General features: G+C 39.6%; 1 protein-coding gene across 1 annotated transcript in view; it reads left to right on the top strand.

Moving 5' to 3' along the window:
* Rabep1 (rabaptin, RAB GTPase binding effector protein 1) overlaps positions 1–19,640 on the top strand; it is a 113,102-nt gene that overhangs the window by 10,166 nt on the left and 83,296 nt on the right. Inside the window, exon 2 of the mRNA XM_038327748.2 lies at positions 15,117–15,245. Within this exon, the coding sequence (XP_038183676.1) occupies positions 15,117–15,245 (129 nt within the window). The remainder of the gene's footprint in view (positions 1–15,116; positions 15,246–19,640) is intronic.

Genomic DNA, 19,640 nt, shown 5'->3' with positions numbered 1-19,640 from the left:
GCAGAGGTGGGTGGATCCCTGTGAGTTCAAAGGTGGTATAGTGAAGTCCTGTCTCAAAAAACAAAACAATTACTCTTGAACACAGATGCAGAAATCTTCATTGAGCTAGTGAGCAAAATCTAGTTGCATATTAAAAAAGATAATTCACCATGGTAAAGTGGGATTCATTCAAAAGTGCAAAGATGGTTCAACACATGTAAATATGGGTGATCATATCAAGAGAATAATGACAAAACCATAGGGTGATTATTTTAATAGATGCAGGAAAAGAATTTGATAAAAGTCAGTATCCCTTGGCAAAAACTCAACAAATTAGGTATAGAATTAATAACATAATAACTACCAATTTTGACAAAATCCACAACTAACATCCTGAATGGGAAACCATTGAAATTGGAAACAGACAGTGGTGGTCATTTTATCACTTCTGTTTGATACAGACAAGGCAGGTCCTAATCAGAGCAGTTAGGTAAGAGAAAGCAATAAAGGGTGTCCAGATTGAGAAGGAAGAAGTTAAACTGTCTCTCTGACTCGAATATAAAACATCCCCAGAGTAATTTGGCTCCTCAAATAGCAATATTCAGAAGTGGAGCTTTAGATGTAGATTTAATCTCTAACACTGCAAAAATCAGTGAATAGGAAAGAAAAAAATAGCTTCTTACCCTTAACAAACAAACAAGCAAACAAAAAACCCTGTTGTATTTTTATGTACTTCCCTCTATCTTGAAAAAAACAATTTTCACTTATAATAACTATAGAAGATAATAATAGCAACTGAGTGCCTTCAATTCCAGCACTCGGGAGGCAGAGGCAGGCAGATCTTGAGTTGGAGGCTAGCCTGGTCTACAAGGGCTAGTTCCAGGACAGGATCCAAAGCTACAGAGAAACCCTGTTTTGAAAAATAAAACAAAAACAAAAAAAGATAATAAGAGCAAAGGAGGGGAGCCATCTCAAAACTAAAAATTACAAAACTTTGATGAAAGAGGGTACAAATAAATGAGAGTATCCAGTGTTCATGAGTTGGAAGGATTAACACTGTTGAAAATGTCCACGTTAAAAAACAAAAACAATAAAAATTCTGTCAGTGGTGGTGCATACCTTTAATCCCAGCTCCCGGGAGGCAGAGGCAGGTAGATCTCTGAGTTTGAGGCCAGCCTGGTCTACAAGATAGCCAAAGCTACTTAAGAAACCTGTCTTTAAAAAAAAAAAAAAAAAAAAAAAACCAAATGGCTTTGTCTACACTGCTGGAAGCTTCTAGTTATTCTTTGTAGCCCTCAAAATATTAATGGTGTTCATTAGAGAAATAGGAAAAAAGTCTTAAAATTTGCAGGGAACCTGTGGAGTCTCTGAGTAGTCAATTGGTCTTGAGTAAAAAGAAAATCAGTATCATCTTACCTGATTTCAAAATATACTACATATTGCCACTTTACACTTTATAGTGGTCGTTCTTAAGCCTATTTCCCACAGCCTAAAGAGATGGCCACACCTACCTGTAGCTCCCTGGGAAAGTTAAGAAGCAATCTGTACTGTGACTTGACAGCTCTTCATTTACATCTGATTCTTTCTCACTCTTTGTCACGTGACCCGTGTTGAACTAAATCATGTCATGTAGCACTCCCACCAGCCTCTAAAATGTTGTATGTATATTAAACAAGGCAGGGATCTCTTTGTTGAGGGGTTTCTTTGGAGACTCTTATCAGTGGGTTTAGCTAGAGAAGTTCTTTGACTTCTATCCCAAACTCCTAGTGGTGACTATCCATCTCTTATTCTATTTGAGGGGAGGGTGTTGAGACAGGGTTTCCCCATGTAGTCCTGGCTGTTCTGGAACTCACTCTGTAGACCAAACTGTCCCTGAATGTTCTAGGTTTAAAGGTGTGCACCACTGCCACCTGGCCCTCTTAACTTTTTTTTTTTTTTAGATTTGTTTTCATGTTTGTGCTCATGCATGTAGTGCTGGATTCTCTGAAGCTGGAATTAATAGGTGGTTGTGAGGTGCTGGGACCTCTGGAAGAGCAGCATGTGCTCTTTAACAAGCTTTTTTTTTTTTAAATGTGCTTTGGTGTTTTTCCTGCATGAGGGTGTCAGATACCCTGGAACTGGAGTTACAAGCAGTTGTGAGCTACCATGTAGGTGTTGGGAATTGAACCTTGGTCCTCTGAAGAGCAGCCAGTACTCTTAAGTGCTGAGCCATTTTTTCCTGCTCTCTTCTTAATAAACCTTTTCTCCAGGAATTAAAGGGAAATTTCCTTTCTTTTAAGGCCCTGTCATGACCTCTTGCATAGTTTGAACCCTTTCCTTTCTAATGGGCTTCCTACTATCTTGAGGCCAGATCATGAACTGGAGGCCCTTTTTCCTAATAAACCTCATTCCTTAAGGGTAATTATATGTCATCTTCCTGTATCATCTGCTGCCACTCCAGTATTATATTTAACATTATAAAACTATTGTAATTAGATAAGCATGGGATTAGCGCAAAAACACCCATAGGCTTGGGATGAATGTAGGTTCTTGCTTAGCATGTTCAAGGAGTTGGGTTCAATCCCTAGCACCAGAACACACAACAAACCAGACATAAATCAATCCATATTCTTTTTTTTTTCTTTTTTTGGTTTTTCGAGACAGGGTTTCTCTGTAGCTTTTTTAAAGCCCGTCCTGGAACTAGCTCTTGTAGACCAGGCTGGCCTCGAACTCACAGAGATCCGCCTGCCTCTGCCTCCCGAGTGCTGGGATTAAATCAATCCATATTCTTAAATCCATACTATTATAGCCACTAAGGTGGTAAGAACATAACAATGGCCAGGCAGTGGTGGTACATGCCTTTAATCCCAGCACTCGGGAGGCAGAGGCAGGCGGATCTCTGTGAGTTTGAGGCCAGCCTGGTCTACAGAGCGAGTTTGAGGACTGGCTCCTAGCTACTGTCTAGAAAAAACACACACAAAAAACCAAACCAAACCAAAAACAACAACAACAACAACAACAACAAAACCCTCAAAAAACCAAAAAAAAAAAAAAACCCAACATAACAGTGAACAAAAGATGATTGTTGCTTCAATGGAAGTTAGAGGCAACTGTATATCCTTATGCCGAGGAAAAATTAGATACTTATGTCACACCATAAAGAAAAATAAACGGAAAGTAGATCAAAGACCTAAATGTAAGACAAAGTTATGAAACTGCTACAAGAAAATTTGGGGAAAATACCTGCATTTATCTGGGCAATGATTTGTTTGGGATATAACCTCAAAAGCACAGGCAATGAAAGCAAAAGCGGGTAAATGAGATTACACCTAACTAAAAAGCTATGCAGCAGAGGAAACCAGTAGAGCGAAGAGGGAAGTTCACAGATGGGAGACAATGTCCAGAAGTGATGCATTTGGTTGAAGATTAATACTCCCCAAATATAAGGAGCTTAGTAGTAAGAAAACGACCTAATTAAAAAAGGACAAAATATTTGAACAGACTTTTCTTAAAAGAACATATACAAGTGGCTGATGAAAAAATTCTTTGTATCACTAGTCAAGGAATACAAAGATAAAACCATAGTGAGATAACACTTCACTTTGGTTAGGATGACAGTTCACAAAAAGACAAACGGTTAATGAGTTAAGTTATAAGAGGTAGTAACAAGCGTAAGCAATGACCGAGCTTTTATAATTAATAAGAAATCTCCATGTGATTATTTGGGAGGTGGCCGGACAGAAATGTCTGCTACAGTGGCTCACAACTGTAGCTCCAGTTTCAGAGACTTTTCATGCCCACTTCTGGCTCCTTGGGCACCAGGCATACATATGGTACACATACATATGTGAAAGCAAAACACACACACACACACACACACACACACAAATTAAAAAGCTATAAACCACTAGATTATTATGTCATTATTTCCATCCTTTGTTTGCTAAAACTTGACCTCACAAAGTTTCTGAGTACAGGAGTTAAATGATCCTTCTGCCTTACCCTACCATGTGTTGGGACAATGGGTGCTTGCTAGTACACCCACTTGTGAATATTTTAAAAATCATTCATTTTTGTTGATGTTGATACACTGTTATTTAGAAAGCTTTCCCTTTTGTGGTAGTTGTGCCATCCCAGTTCTGTAGTGAGTATCCTTGTGCCCTGCTTATCTTCACATGTTCTTGTGCATGGCTTTGAGTGGCATTTCTGTTGTGCACATTTAAACATTTTAATGCAAGTAACAAGTTATTTTATTTCATTTTTTTTGAGGCAGGATTTCTTTATGTAGCCCTGCCTATCCTGGAACTTGCTCTGTAGACCAGGCTAGCCTAGAACTCACAGACATCTGCCTGCCTCTGCCTTCTGAGAGCGTGGACCACCTGGCTTATACCAAGTTTTTTTTCCAGGAAGGTCTGGCACATAGGGTGTGAAGTGTTTATAGCCATATATGACATTGAACCTGAGTCTTTTTTCTGTGTGGAGAAATTGACCTTTGTTATGTGAAACAAGAACAGCAAACTTTTCTGCCAGCTTGTTTTTTTGATTTAGATGTATTGGTATATGGGAGCATTTTCAAATTTTATGTGATTTGATTATCAGTGTTTTTCTTTGGGGCATCAAAGTTTATGTTCTGTCTGCTATTTTATGCTGTTTACTTTTAAATATTTGATTATGAGATTTTATTTTGGTGTAAGGAATCAGATAAATGGCTAGCTATTGTTTTTTATCATACCGGATTCAGTATTCAGTTAATGATACTGTAGTCATGCTGCACAGTTACATTTATTGTTTTGCTCTACTTCATAATGTTTTAGTATTTAAAGAGCCAAAAATTCTTAATCATTCTTTGAAGTTTTCTTGGCTATTTTTGAGTATTTATTTATTCAGATCAAGTTCAGTGTGAATACATATGTTTTTCCCGCTATGTCCTTCTTATCAAAGACAAGACTTTGAGACGTTATGCACCGGGACCCTAGCTTTGACTCCTAGTAATGTGTATAAGAAGGAAAACATGTTTTCATTGGGTTATTAACTTAGGACAATAAATAAGTTTTTTTTGTGTGTGTTTGTTCAAGATTTTATTTTTTATTTGATGTTTATCTGTGTCTGTACACATGAAAGTGTAGGTGCCTGTGGAGGCCAGAAGAGAGCATTGATTCCAGAGAGCTGGAGTTAAGTTAAAGGAGGTTGTGAGCCACCAGACATGGGTGCTAAAAACTGAGCCCTGTCCTCTGCAAGAGCAGTGTGCTCTTTTGACTGCTGAGCCATTTCTTCAACCCTTGCATCTTTACAATTACTATATTAATATAAGTTAATATAAGTATTAATTGTATTAAGTAATCCTTCAATCTCGTGTGTGTGTGTGTGTGTGTGTTTTCAAGACAGAGTTTCTCTGTGTAACAGTCCTGGCTGTACTGTCATGTGCTTTGTAGACCAGGCTGACCTTGAACTTACAGAGATCTGCCTGCTCTGCCTCCCTAGTGCTGGGACTAAACATGTGCACCACCACTGCCCGGCTTCTTTAATCTTTTTAAAAGTGGCATCATTCCTGCTTCTGAGTTGAATAAATGAAAGTTGAGTAGAAGCTGGGCTTGGTGGCACACGCCTTTAATCCCAACACTCTGGAGGCAGAGGCAGGTGGATCTCTGTGGGTCTGAGACCAGCCTGGTCTACAGAGCGAGTTCCGGGACGGCCAGGACCACACAGACACTCTGTCTTGAGAAACACTCCTCCCCCAATACTTGAGACTCAGGCTGCTGTGAGTTTTCTTTTCATTGCCATCGTGTCAGCTTTAGTTGAGTAAATGTCACTGGCCTTTAAAAACCGACATTGTCCATTTGCTTTCTTTCTTTGTAAATTATACCTCAGTTCTTTACATTCAGAAGATAGAGCCCTTTATTTTTGTTTGTTATAGATCTTTCAGGTTTATTCTTTGCTCTTTTTTTCAGGGATGGGGTAGTAGGTGATACTGGACATTGACTCTAGGGCCTTGCACACTCTAGAATGTCTGTTCTACCACTGAGCTGTTGTAGGCTTCACTTTTCCTCACAGTCTGTTTGCCACCAGGGGCAGAAACAGGACAGACTTTGTAAGGCCTGTGAGCATGGTGGGAAATGCCTTCTGGGAGACAACTCCAGTGAGACAGTTAAACTTTATTCCAGAATGTGGGGAGGAATAAAGGATGGAACAGTGGCTAGGGCATCACCTAATTTGCATTAAACAGCACGTTCCTATTTTAAAGCTAGTAGTGCTAGTCTGATTGCCATATGGGCAGCAGGGGGAACGGTTCTGCAGAGGTCAAGGGTCACACGAGGTAAGTCAGGTATTGGGACCTAGAGACCTTCTCCTGATAAGGTCAGGTTGATAGCAGGAAACTGAGCTTGAAGAGAGCTGCAGGGTCATGGTAGACTGCAACCTCTGACCAGCAGGGCCTCCCAACAAACTTTATCCTCAGCTTGGCTTTTGTTGTAAGTTAGCTTTTGGAGTGGTTTTCATAGAGGGAAATGTAAGACTTCATTTGAACTGATGTTGGTAATGCTTTTGACACCTCTAAAGACTCATTTCTCAAAAACATTAGATACCCTGCCCACCCTTTTTCTTTTTTGAGTGTATAAACTTCTTTTAAAAAAAAATAGTGGTTAAGTTTCAGTATTCTTTTAAAAATTTTTATTTCTTTTATATGTGTTTGGTCAAAAGTGAGACCCCAGTCCCCAGATACCCCTATATCCAAGGACTCTGGGGTGTTTGGTCAAAAGTGAGAACCCAAGCCAGGCGGTGGTGGCGCACACCTTTAATCCCAGCACTTGGGAGGCAGAGGCAGGCGGATCTCTGTGAGTTCTAGGCCAGCCTGGTCTACAAGAGCTAGTTCTATGACAGGCTCCAAAGCTACAGAGAAACCTGTCTCGAAAAACCCAAAAACAACAAAAAAAGAAGAGTAATAATGAGTCCAATATAGTCTGTTTCTTTTCCCTTATTCATATATACCTATGTTAAAATACAGATTAGGCACAGTATGAGGTTAATAGTAACTGATTATAAAACAACAATTATATAGTATAATAATTGGGTAAATGTAATAGTTAGGTAAATGTGGTCTCTAGCTCTCTCAAAATATCGTTTAATCTTTTGCCTAAAGGCAGCATTTTATTACTTTCCTTTCGCTCCCATAAATTGCCAACATACTACTTTTTGCTTTGACACCTTTATGAAGTAAATAAGGGGCTATATGAGCAGAAGCATGTGATAATAGCTACCCAAGTAACAAATGGGTAGCATACAGCGTGTGGATATGGGGGACAAAGACAATGCACATCCTGGGTAGGCTGGAGTGGGAGGGTGTGAGTTCTTTATGCTACTCAAAGAGTTTACAGTTTAAAACTCAGAGTTGTTTCTGGTGTTTTCCATATGATTCTTTGACCACTGGTACTGGAAACTTTGGGAAGTGAGACTGTAGACAAAGGAGGGTATTAGTACTTCTGGAATGATATCTTTATATACATATCCATGATCTCTTCCCTAGGACAAATTCCTAGTGGAGAAATTGCCTAGTATTTAAGACTTTTGTTATTGATTACCACATAGCCATTTGCCTTGAAATGTACCCTGGAAAGGTAGATTGTACTAACATTAGTTCTTGCTTTCAGAGATGAAAGAGCCAGCTTGTAAGAGGTAGAACTGAGCCTTAGATTCGTATTCAATCCCAGAGCTTGTTTCTTTAACTATTTTGCGATGCCTAATAAATATGGGATTTTTTTGTTTGTTTGTTTAGTTTGAGAAGGGTGTCTCATTATGGATCCCTGACTGGCCTGGAGCAAGCTATGCAGTAAGCAAGGCTAGCCTTAAACTTATAGAGACCCTTCTGCTTCTGCCCCCTGAGTGCTGGACTTAAAGGTGTGCACCACCAGTGCCCAACAAATAGGTGATTCTTAATTATTAATGCCTGTTATAATCATCATCTTTTGTAGTGCTGAGATTTTCCCTACCCAGCAAATGTTAACATCTGTGTTTTCTCCTTGAAACTTCTTTAGTTTTCATGTTCCCATCCTTAGATAAATCTTCACCTACATGTAGGCAGGATGATAGCTATTTATCAAAATTCTATTCTCTTTCTGCCTATGACCTTGATAGTTCTGAAAAGTTCATAAATAATGCATTCAATTTCCTTGTAAATAAAATATAACCTTTGTGTTATTATTATTTATTTATGAACTTCTGATAAGTAATTCCTAATGTAGAATTGATACTACAGTGTAGTCTTGCTATAGCACAAATGTAGAGAGAATAAAAATGTCATTTTGCATTTTCTGTGTTAGCTGCATACAGGGAAATTGATTTGTCTTACAATTTAATTAGACATGGTTCTGAAGAGTAGCTTATGTTGCAGCAGGCTTTTGTTCTTGTAAATGATAGTAACTTCAGATTATCCTAAACCAATTATTTTATATTAAAGGAATTGATATGAGATAGATTTTTATTAACAATTCTTATTTATGAATTGTGTATCTAGAGTGATGGAGAATTGATGTTATGTGAGTACATTGTTTTTTGGCTGATTTAAACTTAAATCCTCAAACACAAATAATGAGACATAAAAAATAATTAGCCTTAAACTAATGCATTTAATCCCAGCACTCAGGAGACAGAGGCAGGTAGATCTCTGAGTTTCAGGACAACTAGGGCCTGAAAGCCATCTCAAAGCTAAACCAAGCTAGCAAAAAAGTGGAAGACGTTAATATGTAGATGTGCTGTCTTCCACAGGCCATGGTTGCTGATGTTAGGATTTCATTTATAAGTCTTGCCCCCTCTTGGATTGTAAGTATGATGATGATGATGATGATGATGATGATGTGCACCTTGGCAAACATGTAGGAGTCAGAAGACAGCTTTTGGGAGTTGGTGTTCTTACTGCACCCTCCTGAAGCAAGGCCTCTCTTGCTTCTGCTGCTCTGTATACTCTATCTGGTCGGTTAGTGTGCTTCCAGCCCATTTTCTGTTTCCATATCTCAAATTAGGAGTGCTGAGATTATGGATACAAACAATCACATCTGGTTTTTGTGGGTTCCAGAGATCAGACTTAGGTTGTCAGGCTTGTGTGGCAAGCACTTTTATCCCCTGAGCTCTCAGCCTTTTCCTGGATTTTTATTTTTTTGTTTTTAAATATTTGCATGTGTGCATGTAAGTATCATCCTCTGTAATGCTGTCTGTCTTCTTTGATACAGGATCTCTCTTTGGCTCGGAGCTTACCAGCTAGGCTAGCCAGTACTGAGTCCAAGGATCCTCCCATCTTTGCCTTCCCGGCTTTTGGCACACCACCCTGTCTGACTGTTTACATGGGTAAACTTCTAGATACAGTGTGAGAGCCTAGAGTCTTGTTAGCAAGTTGGGCTGTTTCATCTGAGAGAGGTACAAGCCCTTGAACTTGTATTTCTGCCCATTGAGTGAAGTTTTGAGATCATGCTAGTGTAGAAGAAGCAGGCTGAGCTGGCCAGCAGACCAGGTGCAGGCATTTGTCCCGATCATAGATAACGATGGCCAAGGAAAGCTACCATCTCCGAGGGACCATCTTGGCTTTGTCCTTTCGTAAGGAGGCTTTGGAGGATTATGACCTGTGTGTCTCATACTGTCCTGTGCGAAGGTGACAGCTTGGTGCAGCTCTGCTGGTGTACAGCACCTCTGTTCCCAGAGGCACTGGCGCCATTCAGACGTCATGTTCCAGGAGCTGCTGCTGCTGCCTGACCTGGAAGAAGGCCTCGTTACCAAGTCTCCCATGGTCAGGAATTCATGACCATTTTGTAAAAATGTGTACCAGATCCCCTGTGCAGAGGACCCAGGTTCAGTTATGGTAAACAACATAAGCGTTGTTTTATTTGTCTTCAAGTGTTAAAATTTTTGGTTCTTTCATGCAGGTGCCAGAGATTTGAGCTCAGGTCCTCATGCTTGTGTACCAAGTACTTTTACCTATGAGCCATCTTCCCCCGCTTCCAGGATTTTGTTTGTTTGAGACAGGGTCCCAAAATATAGCTCAGGGTAGGGTGGACTTTTTGAGCTTTCCTCAGCCTTCTTAGTGGTAGATTTAACCGTGACTAGCTAAAACAGGTTTTTTTTTTTTTTTTTGACATAGTTTCTTATAATTCATGCTGGTCTTAAACTTGCTGCAGAGCCAAGGCTAGCCTTGAATTTGTACTTCTGCGTTCACTTCCCAAGCACTGGGATCACAGGCTTCTGCCACCATGCTCAGTATCTTGGGTTTTGGTAACATCAAGGATGTGTGCATGTTAGGCATGCTCTCTGCTGATGGAGCTGTACCTCTTACCTGACATAGGAGGTTTATTTTTTATTTATTTTTATGTTGTTTATTTGTTTTAATTTTGTTTTTTTCCAGACAGGGTTTATCTATGTAGCTGTCCTGGAACTTGCTTTGTAGACCAAGCTGACCTTGAACTCACAGAGATCCATCTGCCTCTGCCTCTGCCTCTGCCTCCCAAGTGCTGAGATTAAAGGTGTGCACTGCCACCAACTGGCTTATTATTTCTTTTTAGATTTATTTATTTTATGTGTCTGAATTTTTTGCTTTCATGTGTGTATGTGCACCCTGTATGTGCCTGACCCAAGGAGATCAGAAGAGAACATCAGATCCCCTGGGTCTGGAGTTACAGAGGGTTTTGAATCTCCATGGGGATGCTGGGAACTGACTCTCTCAGAGCAGGTAACACTCTTAATCCCTGAGCCATCTCTTCAACCCCAAGTGTTGACTTTACTTTGTGTTTTTTTGTGATGTGTTTGATGCTCTTTTTATTGTTGTTTGTACATTCTTCCTTGAGCTCTGTGGTCTGCTGGGTATCTTACAGTTCAACTCTGGTACCTAGTTCAGCTCATCAGAATGCAGCCTTGTTTCCCTCAGGATGTCCTTGGCCATATGCATTGCCCTTCCAAGTTGCCTAGAGAATTTCTGCTCTGCCAACTCCTGATGGCTGCATGCCATAATCTAGGCTGATGTTGGCAGGAGCTTCTTTTCCTAGTTATGCGTGGCAAATGTGTGGCCTGGCTACTTTGTCCACTGCCATGACCTGGCATATTCCTTCCAGTCTGTTTTATAGTTTTACATGGTTCGTATTGTACCATATATAATTTTGTGTTTTGTTCATTTCATTTACTATATACATTTTATGGCTTTGGTATCCCATTAAATGGATATACCTACCATACCTAATAATTTCATTTTATGCTTTTTCTCCCCCCTCACCCTTCTTCCTGCTTTCCTTTCCTCCCTTCTTTCTTACAAGGTCTTGCTATGTCGCCCAGTTATACTTGAACTCCTTCGCTGAAGTGGTCCTCTTGTCTTAGACTTGTGAATAGCTGAATTGTGAGCACACACCCTGTAGTACTTTCATTCAAAAATCTGACAACAGTACAAGTCAAGACTTGTGGTTTCAGGGAGTGTTCAGATTCTCCCTCCCCGTTCCCTCCTGCATTGAGGAAAATCTTCAAACAAAAGTTTCCAATTACAGTAAAATTTGACCCAGATTGCTTTTTCCCTCTTTCTAATTCTTCATTGAACTCAATATTTTCTTTTTTAGATGTATATAGTAGGACACAACTTGGAGTTTTAAGTTATTGCTCATTCCTTCATATTAAAATTAGGGAAAATTAAGTTAGACAGCTGATGATGGTCCACTCTTGCAATTCCAACACTTGGGAGGAAAAGAAAGAGGACTAAGAGTTGAGACTGTCTCAGTAAACAACAGGAAAAGTAGGAAAGATCAAATATGTGAGAATTATTGGATCTTCTCCTTATTTATGATTTTATTTTCCTCCCTTTCTTTCTGTATTATTATTGCTTAATTCAGACATTTTGAGTAAATGGCAGTCATTTTTCTCTTTGGATGGCAAATATTAAAAGTAGCTGCTCTCTTGAAAAACCAAAATGAATGAATGAATGAATAAATGAATGAATGGAGCCACAGAAGTTTGTCATGGTGGCATGGCAAACACCATTAATCCAAGTATGTGGCAGCTGGATTACTGAATTCCAGGTCAGCCTTGATAACATAACAAATCTAGATTGGCCTGGGCTGGCTGTGATAAGACCCTGTCCTTCCCCTCTTCCTGTCCTTGATTGATAAATAAATAAATAAGTAAATAAATAAGCAAGCAAGCAAGCAAATGAGGTGGCCTTGGCATCAGACGATTTCCCCCTTAGTACTCAAAGGTAATAATGTTTGGGCTGTGTTTGTGAAAGCTGGTGAACTGAAACTCTATGTGGCTAACTCCCAATAGATTCATTATTGTTGGAGGTGGTGGTAACATTAGTTTGTATATAGCAGGGAGGGTTTTGACCTGGACATCAGTAAGCATGGAATTTAGTAAGAATCATCAGATCAGGAGTAACTTTTAGTCTTTTGTGGCTACAGAGTAACTTGATCTTTGTATTTTTTTTTCTTTTTGGGGGTGGGGTGGTATGGGTTTTGAGACAGGATTTCTCTGTATATTCCTGGATGTCCTGGAACTTGCTCTGCAGACCAGGCTAGCCTTGAACTCAGAGATTTGCCTGCCTCTGCCTCCTGAGTGCTGAGATCAAAGGCATGTACCACCCCTGCCTGGCCATCTCTGTATTTCTTTACCCATTAAATACCTGTAGTTTTAAAATGACAGCTAACATTTATAATTTTTCCCTGTGTTCCATGTTAATTACTTTTTTTTTTTTTTTTTTTTTTTTTTTAGTTTTTCGAGACAGGGTTTCTCTGCAGCTTTTTTAGAGCCTGTCCTGGAACTAGCTCTTGTAGACCAGGCTGGCCTCGAACTCACAGAGATCCGCCTGCCTCTGCCTCCCGAGTGCTGGGATTAAAGGCGTGCGCCACCACCGCCCGGCTGTTAATTACTTTTTGAACTATATTCTAATCACAGTGAACTATTTAGTCACCATGTTATAAAAATAATAGAGCACTTCCATTTGATGAACATTGTTTGATTTCATTGTGGTTGTCTGCTAACACATTATGATACACTTATTTGTAAACTTCTGCCTGTTTGGGGTAAATTGACTTTTCTTGGTGTGACTGTAAAAGCATGCTTGTGAAAAGCAGTTATTTTGGCTTTTCTGTTTTGTAGAAATGCAATATGCTTGGAGTACTTGGATAGATTCTTTTGAAAGTTATACAAGAACAGGATGAAAATAAGGGAGTTATTGGTACACTCTCAAGGATCATGATTCCTGGAATTGCAGTCTTTCTTAAAGAGTGGAGAGAGCCAGTCAGATTTGTGGGTGTGGACTTGGATTTGAACTGTGTGGGTCAGAGCCAGGGTGAGGAGGGAGTAGTGAAAGCATGAGGTTTTGCTGAAAATATATTTTAAAAATAATTTATATAAGTGTCTCACTCTGTAGTCCAGGCTAGCTTCAAACTCATGGTAACCCTTCTTCTTCAGACACTCAGGTGCTGGACTTACAGGTATAAACCACCATGCCAGGCTTTGGCTGTAATTTAAGGGTTGTATTTTTTTATTTTGTTGATTCATTAGTTTTATTTAATTTAAATTATTTATAACTATAATGGTGAATAGCATGAACTTTGTGTATGTTTGTGGTTTGGTGAAGCTATGGGTGGGATGGGATGTAGGAAAAAGTATCAGCGAAGGGTCTTCTTTCTCTTTTCATTTTTAAATTGCTGCATTGCATAGTATTTTTAAAAATATATTTTGAAGTGCAGGTATGTTATGGAATGGTGGTTTCCTTCATTTTCAGAGGCCTTGTTTATCTTTGTAGTAGTTGGCAGTGTCAGTAATTTTAGTGTTATGTGGAAAAGCCATTAATTTAACCATTGGGATTTAGCAATAAGTACTAGCAGAAATAAGGAACTCAGGGACTAAATTTCCTTATGATTTTAGATGATTACTTCCTTCCAAAGTTACCCTTCATATATTCTACATGGCTGCCATTTGATATATTCTACTAGCTCCTTTTTCTTGAAAGAAAGAAAGAGAGAGAAAGAAAGAAAGAAAAAGAAAAAAGAAGAAAGAAAGAAAGTTCTCAAATGGTCAGGTGTCATTGTCTAACTGTAGGTGTACCTCAGAATGACTCTTTGCCTTTAGTAGCACGGAGCTCAAAGCGTCTTTTCCTCTTCCGTTTGTGAGTTGTACTAAAACTATCAAATAGTGACGCTAGCCTAGGGGTGTGGGAATGAACTAATATAGGGTTTAGTTTAGAATTTGCTAGAGAAATAGCCTCATTGCAGAGAACTTTGAAAAGAAAATGAAAAAAATGAGCTATAGTTCTAACCATTGGTACACTTTTTTAGCCTTTTCTATATGTGTTATAAAATTGGTTGTGAATTTATCAGTGACTTGAGGTAAGGAGTGGCTCAGAGAAAGGCAGATCACCACAGTTTATGGGGTTTATGGTGGTGTACGGTGGACTGGCCAGTGTAACTGGGTAGTGGTTGGCTAATGCTGATCTATATCTCCTGAAGGGATTATATTGATAGCCTTAAGGCTGAATCAAGGGTTTGTGTTTGTGGCCAAAACAGCCCTGACCTTGACCAGAATAGACAGTCTGAAAGCCAAATCTTGAGCCCCTTTGTAAGGAATATGTCTACACTTTGCCAGACTGTAGCCAACACTTATCTGAAAACAGATGATCTGCCATGTTAGAGTTGTGACACAGAACCACAGGTTTTGTCCTTTCCATATGGTAACAGTTTCCATGTAATGTAATGGCTCTTCTGGAACTGGAAGAAGAGTTCCAGTTGTGGCTTTCCTAGCCAGGAAGCACATTAAATTTTGCTCATAACAAAGAAACAGAAAGTAGCAACATTGACAGTGGGGTTAGCTTTGGGATAAGTAGTTTAACTAAGTCAATATTTAACAATTCCAACCATGGATTAACATTCTGTCAGTGTTGTAAAGAGCATTGGGAGCTCCTGTATTGAAATTGGCTTTGTTCTCTGTGATTCTGTTTCATTTTATATGACTCATTCACAGTATGTGTATCACAGTCTAATAGAAGTGTCTGGCTTCTTAAAAAAATTAGTTTCCTGGAATATAATGGATTTCAGCTTCCCTACTAGTTCCATATGTATCTAACTGTTTAACTGAGTGACTAGATTAGTCTTAAAACCTATATGTAAAAAAATTTATTACTTGTTAACTAGTATTTCTTTTTCCAGTTTCTCTTCAGCAACGGGTAGCAGAATTGGAAAAAATTAATGCAGAATTTTTACGTGCACAGCAGCAGCTTGAGCAAGAATTTAATCAAAAGAGAGCAAAATTTAAGGAGCTATATTTGGCTAAAGAGGGTAAGTTCACCAGTCTCTTTCCCAACTCCCCTGCCAAAACTGTCTTAAATGTTAAGTTTCTGATAGTAGATAGTACACTGGTTTTTTTGGTGATTGAATAAACTGTGTGTGTGTGTGTGTGTGTGTGTGTGAGAGAGAGAGAGAGAGAGAGAGAGAGAGAGAGAGAGAGAGAGAGAAAGAGAGAGAAATAATAAAAATAAAATGCTTTTGGAACTAGGGTTCTCAGTATAGTTAGGGAACAGTTGGAAAATGCATCATTAAGATTTGTTTATTTTCTGACATTGGTGGTATTTAGTTGTAGTTGGCTGCTCTTAACACTGTAGTCCCTGGCTATGCTTTGTAGAAACTGACATTTCACTGTTGAGTACCTGCTTTGTGGAATACATTGTATTTAGGTGCTGGGCATACAATGGGAGCAAAATTCATGTGGTTCTTTAGGTAGGTTGAATTGAAGGTGAGAAAAACATATAGAGTCATTGTATTATCAGTTGTTAAAGATGAGTGTATAAGTAAGATATCTCTGGTGGGATCTGTTTTAGGAGGGTCAGGGGAGGTGTTTAGATTCTAGCTGTTGGCCTAGAAGCAGTAGAGAGATGGTTTCCATGGTGTCATTGTAGAACAGCTGCAGTAGCATCAGGCTTACTTGGGAAACTTCTTAGGAGTGCACAAATTTGGGTCATATCTCACATTTGCTGAGTCAGAAACTGGGATGTGGGTCTGGGGGTCAGATGGTTGGTGTTTTAACAAGCTTCCAAAGTTATTCAGCTTCAGAGTTTCTGATTTACTAGGACTCTGGGATCCCATAATTTGCACTTTTAACAAGTTACCTGGAGATGTTGTTATTAGTGGTTTAGGTAGCACATTTTGAGAGTCACTAGTCTAAAGCAGTATCTTTTGTATTTTGTAATTGAAAATTTTTGTTTGAGATAGATTCCTGTGTGTCCCAGACTGGCCTTGAACTGGTTACATAACTGAGGGCGACTCTGAAGTTCTGATTTTCCTACTTTTACCTCCTGAGTGCCAGGTCATTAGATTGGTACTCAAGTTTGAACCCAGGCTTCATCCATGCTAGGCTATATCTTAAATTCCTAAGTAACATCTTGGGCTTGAAAGTCTTTTAAAAAATAATTTTATCAGAGTTCTATAACAAAACTATGCTTACAACTAGATGTGGTGGCACATTCTTTTAACCCTGTACTCCTCATCTCCTCCCTCCCCTTCTTTTCATTTCCTTCGGCTCCTCTCTTCCTCCCCTCCCTTTTATTTCCCTTCTTCTCTTTCCCACTTTCCTTTCCCCTTACCTTTTCCATCCTTTGCTTCAGGTTAGGGTTTCATGTAGCTCAAGCTGGCCTTAGACTCTTCCTGACCCTCCTGCCTCTATTCCCAAGTACTGGGGTTACAGATGTGCAGTAATTACTGTGTTTAGTTTAAGTGGTGCTGGGTATTGAACCCAGGATCTTCTGCATGCCAAGTAAACACTCTACCAAGTTGATGCGCTCCTGGTCTCTGGTTCTTTTACATATGCTCATGAAAATTTGTTAAGTACCTGCTGTGGGACGATGGTCTTGTACTCTGTAAAGTTTTGTCACTTGTACTGGTTTAATAAAGTGCTGATTGGCCAGTAGCCAGGCAGGAAGTGGGGCAGCCAGAACAAGAGAGGTCTGGGAAGAGGAAAGGCTCAGTCTGCAGTTGTCACCCAGACATAGGGGAAGCAAGATGAGAATGCCTTGCTGATAAAAGATACCAAGCCACGTGGCTAACACAGACAAGAATTATGGGTTACTGTAAGATGTAAAAATTAGTTAATAAGAAAGCCTGAGTAATAGGCCAACCAGTTTATAATTAATGTAGGCCTCTGTGTGTTTCTTTGGGACTGAAGAGCTTTGGGACTGGGCAGGACAGTAACCTCTGTCAACAAGTACCCTCCTTTTTCCTTGCTGTGCAGGAGATCAGACGTGAAACCTTGTACATTCTAGGCAAGCATTTTATTCTTCAGGTATCCTAGTCTCTAAGGTAGATTCTGAGCAATGATGTAGTGTTAAGATGACCTGGTAATACATTTAATGCAGGCGTGCACACACACACATACACACATAAGATCCTTCTGGTATTTCTCTGATGCTAAGTTCAAATTGAGTATGGTCATGGGTAATGCCATCTCTTTTCTCCCTTTACTTCTCACATAAATATGTTGGTTATCCTCTACAGATTCTTCAGGTTTTTTTAAAATTTATTTTTCATTTTATGTGCATTGGTATTTTGCTTGCATGTATTCCAGATCTTGGAATTACAGACAGTTGTGAACTGCCATGTGGGTGCTGGGAATTGAAACCAGGTCCTTTGGAAGAGCAGTCTGTGTTCTTAACCACTGAGCCGTCTTTTTAGCCCTGATTTTTGGTTTTTCGAGACAGGATTTCTCTGTGTTACAGCCCTAGCTGTCCCAGAAATTGTTTTGTAGACAAGGTTGTTCTTGAGCTCATAGAGATCCACCTGCCTTTGCCTCCTGAGTGCTGGGATTAAAGGTGTGCATCACTACCACCACCTGGCCTTTAAAAAAAAACCTTAAAAAAAACCTTAAAATTTATTTATTTATTTTTACGTGTATGGGTGCTTTGCCTGCATATATGTCTGTGTACTATGTATGTCTAGTGACCATGGAGCTCAGAAGAGGGTATAGGGTCCCATGGGACCAGTGTTAACAGACAGTTGTGAGCTTTCTTGTGGATGCTGGCAGTTGAACCTGTGTCCTAGTTTATTCAATAATTTGAAGTTAGTTTTGAAAGATTGTTTGATTTTTTTTTTCTATTCCTCCCCTTTTTTTTCCAAATAAAGCTTTTAGGTTTTCTCTTTTATTATGTGTGTGGGAGTGGGTACATGTGCAAGTGCATGCATACAAAGGTCAGAGGACACCTTCTTGAAGCTAAGTTTCTGCTTCTGCCATTTCTCAGGTTTTGGGATCAAATTTAAGGCATCGGGCATGAACAGCAGGTGCTTTTACCCACTGAGCCATCTCACTGGCCCGCAGCCTCTCATGTCTGACGTGTTATCAGTTTTATATCTGAATTAAACAGCTTTGATATAGCTTAGTTAAAAATACTTGCTCTAAACTGGGGATGGAGTGGGGGTATGGGGCGGTTGGGGGTACAGAGTGGTGGTGGTGCACACCTTTGATTCCAGCACTTGGGAGGCAGAGGCAAGTGGATCTCTTCGAGGCCAGCCTGGTCTACAGAGCAAATTTCAAGACATTCAGGGCTACACGGAGAAACCTTGTTTTGAAACCACAAAAAGGAATTCTATGATCCTTTCTTGGTAACTTTCCTAAAGGCAACATATGTGATATCTATCTAAGACATCAGTTTTGATTACTTAGTTTTTATCTTGGACACGTACCCATATCATAATAAAAATCAAATTTAAAACTTTTTTCAAGTACCAGCTTATATTTTCACACCTCCTATGAAGGTGGAGGCCCGTCCTTATGGCCATCACAGGCATAAACAGTGTGCAGTGTAGTGCTGGTGTGCTCGGCAGTCTTTGTCTCTCAGCGAAATAGGTCAAGGTGACTCAGAATTCCAAATACTGCTTTTCCCCTGGAAGGGACAATTTTGCTGCTACTGTGCTTGCTGGGCTTGCATTTATTTGGAGTATCACTGAGTTTTTTGACGCAAACAGTGATGAGAACTACTAATAAAAGACGATAAGGTGGCTTTTTAGCTTCTTTTGCTGCCAGTTTTTGTCTTAGGGTGCAGTTTTTTTCAAGCTGACTTTGAAATATTACAAAATTTCAGAAAGCTTTGTTGACTTTCTACTAAACTTTGAAAAGGTATTCTTACTGTGCACTCTTCCTTTAGCCAACTTCAGTCAGTGCTTAGCATGGCAGCAGTGTTCATGCTCTAGAAATCTTGGTTTGGAGTGTTTGCGAGCCCTGTTCTCTGAGGCTCCAGAAAAGGCTGTGGGAGGAAACGATAAATGGAGGTCGAGTTTTCCAGTGCTGTCCAGGGACTTCACGCGTGGCCATATTTACAGTGCTCTGATGCCATTAGAATTTCAGTGTGAAAAGCTTGGTTTAGGACTCTGTATGTGGTCCAGGTAACATATGTTTGCTTAGATAGGGTATGAAACAAGGATTATTTTTAAAATTACAGTTAAAACAATGAAGAAATAAAGATATATAAGAGAAACTTATTAGAGAACTTGCAAACAAATTACAAAAGTAGAGAATAACCCATGTGCCTATGAGTCCAGCATTTGGGAGGTGGAGTCAGAAGGGTCTTGAATTGGAGACTTGCTGAGGGGTGGATAGCAAGAGCTTGAACAGCAGCATCATTATAGCAACAGAACCCAGGATGTACCGTATTAACCTCTCAGCTGACAGAAGACAGTGAAATAACATCA

Source organism: Arvicola amphibius, chromosome 4 (genome assembly GCF_903992535.2).
Source record: "Arvicola amphibius chromosome 4, mArvAmp1.2, whole genome shotgun sequence".
NCBI lineage: Eukaryota > Metazoa > Chordata > Mammalia > Rodentia > Cricetidae > Arvicola > Arvicola amphibius.
The sequence above is the reverse complement of the archived record's forward strand: the minus strand, read 5'-3'. Positions and strand labels throughout refer to the sequence as shown.